At 42.9% G+C, this 9,042-nt stretch overlaps 1 protein-coding gene across 1 annotated transcript; it reads right to left on the bottom strand.

The window, feature by feature from the left end:
- Window positions 1-1,878: 1,878 nt before the first annotated feature.
- On the bottom strand, window positions 1,879-5,601 carry PCARE (photoreceptor cilium actin regulator). Its single transcript, XM_042450963.1, has one exon. It carries the CDS (start codon window positions 5,599-5,601, stop codon window positions 1,879-1,881), a length of 3,723 nt encoding a protein of 1,240 aa, XP_042306897.1.
- Between the last annotated feature and the right edge of the window lie 3,441 nt (window positions 5,602-9,042).

The following is a 9,042-nucleotide window of genomic DNA, read 5'->3' as shown; positions in this document are numbered from 1 at the left end:
TATACCCACAACTTTTGCATTTTGTTACTGTTCACACACACAGTCTGCTCATTCTTGGCTATAAATGTGTGTCTGTAGCCACTCCACTCCACACATCTGATGAAGTGGACTCAGTCTATGAAAGCTTATGCTGCAAACATCTGTCTTTCAGGCTTTTATCACATGCAGCATTTAAATCACGATTTCCACAGAAAGGAAGCAGCATCAGCAACAATGATCACATGATGCCACTTCTCTCCTGTAGCTGCCCCGTCCTTGCTTCATCCCTTTTCATTCATGAGGGAAACACATGAATGAATTGCCAATCGCACAGTGCTGCAAGTACAAAAAGCTATTCCCAGGGCATTTGTGCGATTGGCAGTCATGTAGTGTCATTGTTCCCTCCTCTCCTTTTCTCTCTTCCCCCTCATTTTCTTTTAATTTTCTTGTTTGTCTTTTGCACAATTATGGAGCTCTGCAGCCTTGAAATTTTAAAAATCATTTTAAAAAGCTTAAACTGGGGTTGCAGAGCTCTGTAATTGCATGAAAAAAGTTGAACCCCCCCACCTACCCCCCCCCCCCAGGCATGTTGGGTATGGCATAAGGGACGGAGGGTGGATTTGAGCAAGAGGAGAGAAAGGGAGTGCGATACTGGCACACAAATGGAAGAAGTGCAGTGGTGGCTGCTCTACAATCAGTATTTTGCCAGGGTTTTGTTTTGTTTTGTTTTTTTGATTGCAGGACTGCAGCGTGAAAGAGGATGGTGTGATAATACCCTTAGCCTCAAAGGTGCTACAATATCCCTTGGCATACTGATCCAGACTAACATAGTTATGTTTTTGTATTTCTAAATGCTTGACTAGAATTTTAAGTTACTGCACTGATAGCAATTTGGAGACTGGAGGAAAAGTTCATTTGGGGTGAGAAAGATTCTTATCTTGTGGGAGGGAATATCCTTATTTTGCCTGCCCATAGTTACACTCCTGCTTCTATCTTTGATCATGTAATCATAATATGCATTTCATACCATTCCCTCAAGGAGTTTAGACAGGGTTCTAGCCTCAGAATTACTTTGCCAAGCAGGACCCCCTGAGAAAGAGGCCACCTAGGCAGTTTCATGAGCAAGGAGGCAGTTTCATGAGCAAGGAGGCAGTTTCATGAGCAAGGAGAGATTTGGAATCCCAGGTTTCTCACACCCACATTCTACTACTGACTCATTTTAAAAGCACGTGGAAGAAAGCCAGACCAAATAGACAGGAGATATGATCCTGTTAGCCACCACACCTATGCTGGTGTAAGGGTGGTGGTGTAGCTGGCTGCACAGGGGAAGGGTAAAATAGTGGTGAGTGTTGAAGAGTATTTCTGTGATGAGAGAAAATTACCCTGCCAGCTTCAGAGAACATGCAGGGCAGATTTCTCTGGCAATGGATATGGCTTTCTTGACTTCCTCCGTGCCCTGCCAATGTTCTTTGCCCTCAAAAGTGCCTTATGCTAGTGTAACAGAATGTTACACGAGAGTAAGTCACCAACAAGATTCAGGCCAGCATACCAAATCTGATGCTGGCCATTTTCTTGATCAGTTGTGTTATATGGGCTGCTATTTAGGGAGATGGAGAAAATCAGAGTAGTAGCCCAAGCACTTTAGCATTTACTTTCAAAACTAATTGCCTGAACTGAGCTCTGAAATTTACTTTTTTAGACTACAACTCCCAGGATCTTCTAGACAGATGGCTATGGGATTGTAGTCCATAAAGTTAACTTTTCTGATTCTGCCTGCTTTTCAAATCTTTATTGGGATGATGTTATTGTCAGTGTAATAGGCAAGGCCGTTAATAACTTTGGTAATAAATCAGACTATGCACCTAAAAACAAAGGAGACACTTTTGAAAAGCACATTTCTTACCTTATTTGGCCAAGCACAGGTTCGCTACCAGCTGTAACAAAGAATGGTATTGGAACTGGGAATCCTGGCCTGCGGTCAGAGAAGCTCCTTTTAATAAAAGGCTGGGGACTGGCAGTACTGAAGGCCACTTTTCTCTGCTGCTCCCCGTATTGCCTGAGCTGTGTACTGTTTCTTCGGGCAAATGCTGACACTTCAGGATGACCTGCAACAGTCTCTGATGTGATATTGTGTGGTGACAACACTGGCTTGGCTTCAAATAAAGAGGAAATGGCTGGACAAAATATTGAGCCTGCATTGCTGGCAATCTTTGGGGGTACAGATTGCTGCTCATCCCCAGAGTCCATATTGTTTTGTAATCCTTTGTGCAACTGAGATGGAGAAGGAGGTGGGGAAGGTGTGGTTGAGAAAGGAGGTGAGCTTGCCTCTCTCCGGTGTACTGGAGAACTGGATCCCTTTCGTCGGGTTGTGGGGTTCTGTTGTTTACGTGACACTGGAGGGCTAGAAAGGTTTTGTTGGGTTGGTGGCGAGGGCAGCTTCCTTTGGACTGGGGGGCTTGAAACTCTGTGGCTTGATGGAGGACTAGGCTGCCGTAAAATAGTAGGGGAAGGAGCCTGACTAATTAGTCTGTCATGTAGTGGTGGGCTTGGAATCCTTTTCTCACCAGAGGGTGATGAAGGTGGTGTTCTTCCTGGGGACATTCGCCTAACAAAACCTGTTGTTTTCTCAGTTTTCCTGACTGAATCAGGAGAGCTTCGCCTTTGAGCTAAAGCAGAAGATACACCACATTCTTTGTTTCCTGCCTCATTTCTATTCTGTTCTGGCATTTCTTTAGGATTTTGGAGAGGTATTATTTTACATGACTGCTTATACAGATCTTTCATTTCATGGTCCTTTTCAGATGCCAACAGGATCTCCTGGTGGCAATCAGATGTAATGGTGGAACCCAACTCCACAGAGTATTTTCTAGGTGTGGAGTCCATCCCAGAACATTTTGGTGGTTTCTTGAAAATGAGATTGGGACTGTTGAGATTCTTATTTGGTAATAAGTCAATGGTACATAGGGAAGTTTTCATCCGTGAAGAAATGTTAGTACTTTTCTTAGTGGTGCAATGTTTATTTGCTTTGGATGTCTTCTTGGCAGTCTCTGAATACTTTTTGACTGTCCCTCTGCTTTCTGAAGATTCTGTTGAGTGAGGTGAGATGTCCATTAACATTTCAGGAGGTGGTGGGGGCAAGTTTTCCAAATCACTGCCATCTTCATCCTCAACATCCTCAACCTCCTCATCCTCATCCTCATTTGTGTCACTTCCACTTACACATCTGGGTGAATCAGTGGTAGCAAAGGTACGGTGCATTTCATTTATGTTCTGACAATTTAAATCTCCCAATGGTGAAACCCTATGTTTATGATTTAAAGGCACAAGCCCTCTAGGAAAAGGTAGATTGGAAGTAATGGTTGGAAGTCCAAACCTTCTGATACATTTTATTGGGCCCAAAGTTCTTAAATTTGCAGATTTCACAAGACTATCCGAAGGGCTAAAGGTTTCAATTAATGTCTTTACAGATTTACGAGGTGGAGCGCAACCAACACTGTTCAGCTTCTGTGTCTCAGAAGCCTCATTTTCTTTCCTAGATGTCTGATCTTTCTTACATTTCCAGTCATCGGGTGGTTGGATAATAGCATTGCAATCATACTTAAACACAGGGACCTTATCTTGATTTGGCAATATACTGAAGTTTTTGGCAAGTGATGCCTTCAATTTATTAGTTGATGATCTATGAGTAACATGCTCAGAATCTTGTAAGTCTGATGGTTCTTTTAGGTTCAGATAGTTTGTTTCTTTGTTTCCTTTAAGTGTGTAAAACATCTCCAGCCTTTTGTTGAGTCCTTTTTGAGTCCTCTGAAGTTCCAGAAGTGTTGGGTCCTCAGTATGACTTCTGAGAGACTCTTCAGACCTAGACCTTTTTTGTTTAACATGAGTCTTCTGACTTCCAGTTGCTGTTCTTGGTCTCAGTGATACTTTCCCATTTTCATCTACCATCCATTCCTTCTTCCCAGATTTAGCTGGGACAAATTTGATTTTTTCACTTATAGCATCTTTCATCTTGAGTATAATCTCTTCATTCTCTGCACTATCTAGCCGTTTGCTGGAAAGTCTCTGTTTACTGTCTGTTGCTGCAGGTAGAGATACTCGTCTTTTAGGGAAAGCCTCCTGACATTGTTCAGATAGACCTATATTGTCCCCTTCTTCCTCAGACAAGGTGCTCTCATCACTATCTTCATTTGTGGAAGAAGCATTGGCTGACTGACACACTTTGAAACAATCATTCTCATTAGGAAAGCCACAGTGCACAGAGTTAAGAGGAGGTCTGATGATGTTTTGATGTTGGAGAAGTTTAGCTATACTTTCTGGCATTACCTCTGAAGCTGGGACTATATGCTTTGTATGTGCAGGTGAGTAAAATATATCTTTAAATTGTCTTTCCAGTGCACAATCGTGGGATCTGGAAGTGGCAAATACTGAATGGCATGGCCACTGGTTTTCTCCTGTTTTCTTGGCCTGATGAACATGTGAATATGAGTCACAATTTACTTGCATTCCTTGTTTATTAATGAAGTTCAAGTCCTTGACTGATTCACTGTCAATACCTATTCCGCTATCTTCAGAATAGAGAGTCATATCATCAGGGTGAGGATGAGAAGACTTGACTGCAGATGTTTCAAGGAGTTTTATCATGCTAAGCAAGCGTTCATCAAAACTATGTTTTGCTTTCAGTTTTTCTTCTAAGTTGCAACCAGCATTAAAAAAAAAGCTACAAGACTCCTGTAGGGCATCAGTGGTTAATGAGGCCACAGTTCCATTTAACAGTTGCATTTTGTTGACTGTGTACTGTAGCAACTGTTGCAAGAGATCTGGCTGCTCTTTTGGATTCCCCTTAGAAGCTGGCCATGCTAGGTTCCCTCCCACTTCTTTGAGTAAACTTTCTCCATCATGGGCAATTTCTTCCAAAAGATGGTTGATTTCATCAAAACGAAAAATTAAGAAGCTCACCATTTGCTGCACAATTAGCTGTGTTTCAGTAGCCTGATTGGCCATGCACAAAATGACCTCATATTTGGAAAGGTTGGGGTTCAGATAGGCATAAGCATTTTGATGAGCCTTAACAAGAAGATCTGGAAAATCTACCTTTTTCTCAGCCTCACACACAGGTAGACTGGATTTTTCTTTTGTTTTGCAATGACGACCTTGTTTTCCTTGCCTACTGTTCTTTTGCTTTTTCCCTTTCTTCGAGGTTTGCTTTTCACTGCTTTCATTTTTGTCTTCTGAGGGAAAGTCCCTTTTCCCTGAGGCACATGAGTTTTGCCTTTTGACCTTAATATCCTCTGCCATATGTTTGTCAGATTCCATCAGTTCAGATATGGCTATCTCAGTCTCAGAAACTGCCCTTTCGATTTCCTTCTCATCCTGGTCCAGCTCTGGTAGTGAAGGATCCTCAGATGAGGAATGGAAATTAATATTTTTGTCCTCATCTGATGAATTTTCCAAAATGTGATCTTTAACTCTAGTCTTTCCCTCATGCAAATCTTCTAGATCATATGAAGAAGAGTTTTTTATTAGCAAGGGAAGTGAGAAGCCTTCACCTCCTGGATCAATTGGCAGGATGCCATGTTTTGCATTATGGTTTGCAATATCACTGTGTGAAGGAGTACAACCCATTATGCTACCACTTCCTAGCTTCCTTCACTACTGAAAAATGTCCCGTCTATCAAGTAAAAGAGGAAATAGAATGGAACTTACAAGTTCAGCCGATGCTAGGATTTCACATTTCCGAGGACGTTTTCATCATGAAGAGTCCCAGAATTGTAGAGTTGATTTGTCAGCTGTTATAAATTTCCAGTTCCAATTTTCTTAACAAAGGCAAGAAGCATATTCTTCTCTTTAACAATTTCCCCTTTGGATGCAAACCAGTAATGCAAAAGCTCTGTTGTGTTTCAAATGAACTAGTGGATTAAGTGCTCTTGTGTATCTTGCTTCTGCCTTGACAGATGCCAACCCCAAATAAGATGTTAAGCTTATTAGGTTAAGTAGCCTTCAGCTAGTTTTGTTGCCTTTGTAACAGGACTTTCTTATTACACTCTGGATTTCAGAAATTAGCTTTCTATGCCTTGCAATACATATTCCCACTGTGCCTCATTTCTAAACCGTATTCAGTGCTCTGAAAATCCAAAGAAAGAGGCAACTGTTTTGTTACTCCTCTGAAGAAATACTGTTTAGGTTTCAGTGTAGGAACCTCTGTAGGGATAAAACACGACCTTGGATGGATAATTCTGTTCAGGAAGAAAACACAATGCACAGAGTCAAATGAGGTGAGAGATGGAAAAGCCTATTAAGTCAACCTGTTCAGAGTTTCTCAGCCTTTATTGACCCACAATGTCATAGCATTTTGGTATTCCTTCAGATATATCCCATGTGTGCACTTGTTTTCCTGCAGAATTTGTCCAATAGTCCTTTGAGTAGCATCAGTCCCAGCCACTTGTAAAGTCTTTAGGCTTCTTGCATTTTGCTTCCACTTTGTCTTTTTCAAGCGCTTACATATAAATTGAAAGACTGCTGGCTGTAATGCTTTGGTGGTCAGGTGGTCTATGAATTAGTCACCAGGCTTATGTTTCTCAGCATCACGGTTCTATTTAGTAATCTAATTTGTGCCAAAAGGTTGGATGAACAGAAGCAGGTGCATCTGATTAGTCTAATGAAAATGTCCTTTAGGTGATCTTGGATGGGTTCCAAAACACTTTATACCCAGTACAAACAAGGGATGCAATCTGTTTGCATATAGATCAGGTGAAGAATACTCTTGTGAAGATTTTCATGGCCATTGAAGCCCTATTCAGGTCTTACTTTACCCAGTTAGATTCAACATGCTAACATGGGAGTATATAGTTCCACCTTCCTCTAGGACTATTTTTCACACAGAGAAAGCAATGAGCCTGAGGCAGAGAGGTTCTCGTTCACGTGGAGGCTTTCCATGTGAGCATGTATGCTGGAGATTTAGAGCTCTTGCACATGCGGACAACCTCAATGAAGAAAGAAATCTCTTCAGACTCATCATTTAATGTAACAATGGAGAGAGTGGGGCTAGGCATGTTCTTCTTTACATATTGAATCCATCAAATATATTTTTCAGTATACAGATTAATAAATCTTGTAATAGCCTGCTGTAATGCTTTTAACGACTTCTTTGCCGATAAAATCTCTCAGATAAGGGCTGATCTCAACGCCGGTCTTTTGGCAGAACCACGAGAAGAGGTATCCAGTGCCTCTGGAAACAAGGTTATACTGGATCGCTTTGAGTTTGTGAATACCGAGGACGTGGACAAGCTCTTTGGCTGTGTAAAAAGGACGACTTGCCCTCTCGACCCTTGCCCATCTTGGTTGACCGTTCAGGGAGGGGATGTAATAACAACTTCATTACTCCTTATAATTAATACATCCCTTCGGGAAGGTATATTTCCATCTGCCTTAAAACAGGCCATAGTGAAACCAATTCTGAAGAAACCCTCCCTTGACCCCCTGCAGATGAGTAATTATAGACCGGTCTCTTTACTACCTTTCTTGGGCAAGGTGATTGAAAGGGCAGCCTCCTTTCAACTCCAAGCTGTCTTGGATGAAACCGATTATCTGGACCCATTTCAAACTGGCTTCAGGGCGGGATACGGAGTTGAGACTGCCTTGGTCACCTTAGTTGATGATCTCTGTCTGAGCATCGATGGGGGAAGTGTGACCCTGTTGGTGCTCTTGGACATCTTAGCGGCCTTCGATACCATAGAACATGGTATCCTTCTGGAACGCCTGAGAGAGTTGGGTATCAGGGGCACTGTGCTCCAGTGGCTCCGTTCCTACCTCTCAGGAAGATTTCAGATGGTGGGGCTGGGGAACAGTTGCTCTCAAAAAAGACAGCTGACATCTGGTGTCCCCCAGGGTGCCATTCTATCCCCCATGCTGTTTAATATTTACATGAAGCCGCTGGGAGAGATCATCCGGAGACATGGAGCACGGTGTTATCTGTACACTGATGACACCCAGATCTATCTCTCCATGTCTCTGACTGACACAGTGACTAAGGATGGCATCTCCCCTCTGGATGCCTGTCTGGAGTCAGTAACAGGCTGGATGAGGGAAAACAAACTCAAGTTGAATCCAGAGAAAACAGAGGTACACGTGCTAGGTACTCCAAGTCCAGACAGGAAGATTTGCCATCCAGTCCTGGATGGGGTCACACTTCCCCTAAAGGACAAAGTTCGTAGTTTGGGAGTACTCCTGGACTCATCGCCCCGCACCCTCAGAACATCTGGGCAGCAACTACTGAGGGTCCCAGGGGCAAGATTAGCCTCTACATTGAGGAGGACGTTTACCATCTCGGCCCCGACCCTCTGGAATACGCTGCCCATAGAGCTCCGCTCGGCCACCTCCCTGGCCCAGTTCAGGAAGGATTTAAAGACCTTCCTGTTCCAGTTAGCATTCCCTGACACAAGTTCCAACTAGTCTCTCCCCCCCCTCTGACAGCAGTGGCAAGCTGGCCAGAGTGGGTTTTAATGTGGGTTAATTGTACTTTTGTTGTATTTGTGATTTGTGATTGTTTGATATGCTGTACACCGCCCTGATTGTAAGAAGGGCGGTATAAAAATAAAAAAAATTATTATTATTATTATTATCTCTACAGTTATCATCCCAAGTGGATGCGATGGACAGGAGTGCTTGGTACCAGCTTCGGCTGATATGCCAGCTACGTCCCTGTCTGGACCGAAAGGACCTTGAAATAGTAGTACACGCACTGGTAACCTCTCGCTTGGATTTCTGTAATGCGCTCTACATGGGGCTACCTCTGTATCAGGTCTGGAAGCTTCAATTAGTTCAAAACGCTGCAGCCAAATTGGTCACTGGAACTCCAAGGTCAGACCATATAACACCTGTATTAAGATCTCTTCACTGGCTGCCAATTAGCTTCCGGGCTCAATACAAACTGTTGGTTATCACCTATAAAGCCCTATATGGCTTGGGCCTAAGTTACTTGAGGGAATGCCTCTCCTTACACAATCCGCCCCGCACTCTCAAAACAACAGGAAAGTACTTACTTGAGTACTCCAGGGTGAGATTGGC

The sequence above is a fragment of the Sceloporus undulatus genome, chromosome 1 (assembly GCF_019175285.1).
Source record: "Sceloporus undulatus isolate JIND9_A2432 ecotype Alabama chromosome 1, SceUnd_v1.1, whole genome shotgun sequence".
Classification (NCBI taxonomy): domain Eukaryota; kingdom Metazoa; phylum Chordata; class Lepidosauria; order Squamata; family Phrynosomatidae; genus Sceloporus; species Sceloporus undulatus.
This window is presented reverse-complemented; position numbering and strand designations above follow the sequence as displayed.

Coding starts and splice junctions, on each gene's coding strand:
- PCARE (XM_042450963.1), bottom strand. CDS start 5,601: ATGGGTTGTACTCCTTCACACAGTGATATTGCAAACCATAATGCAAAA.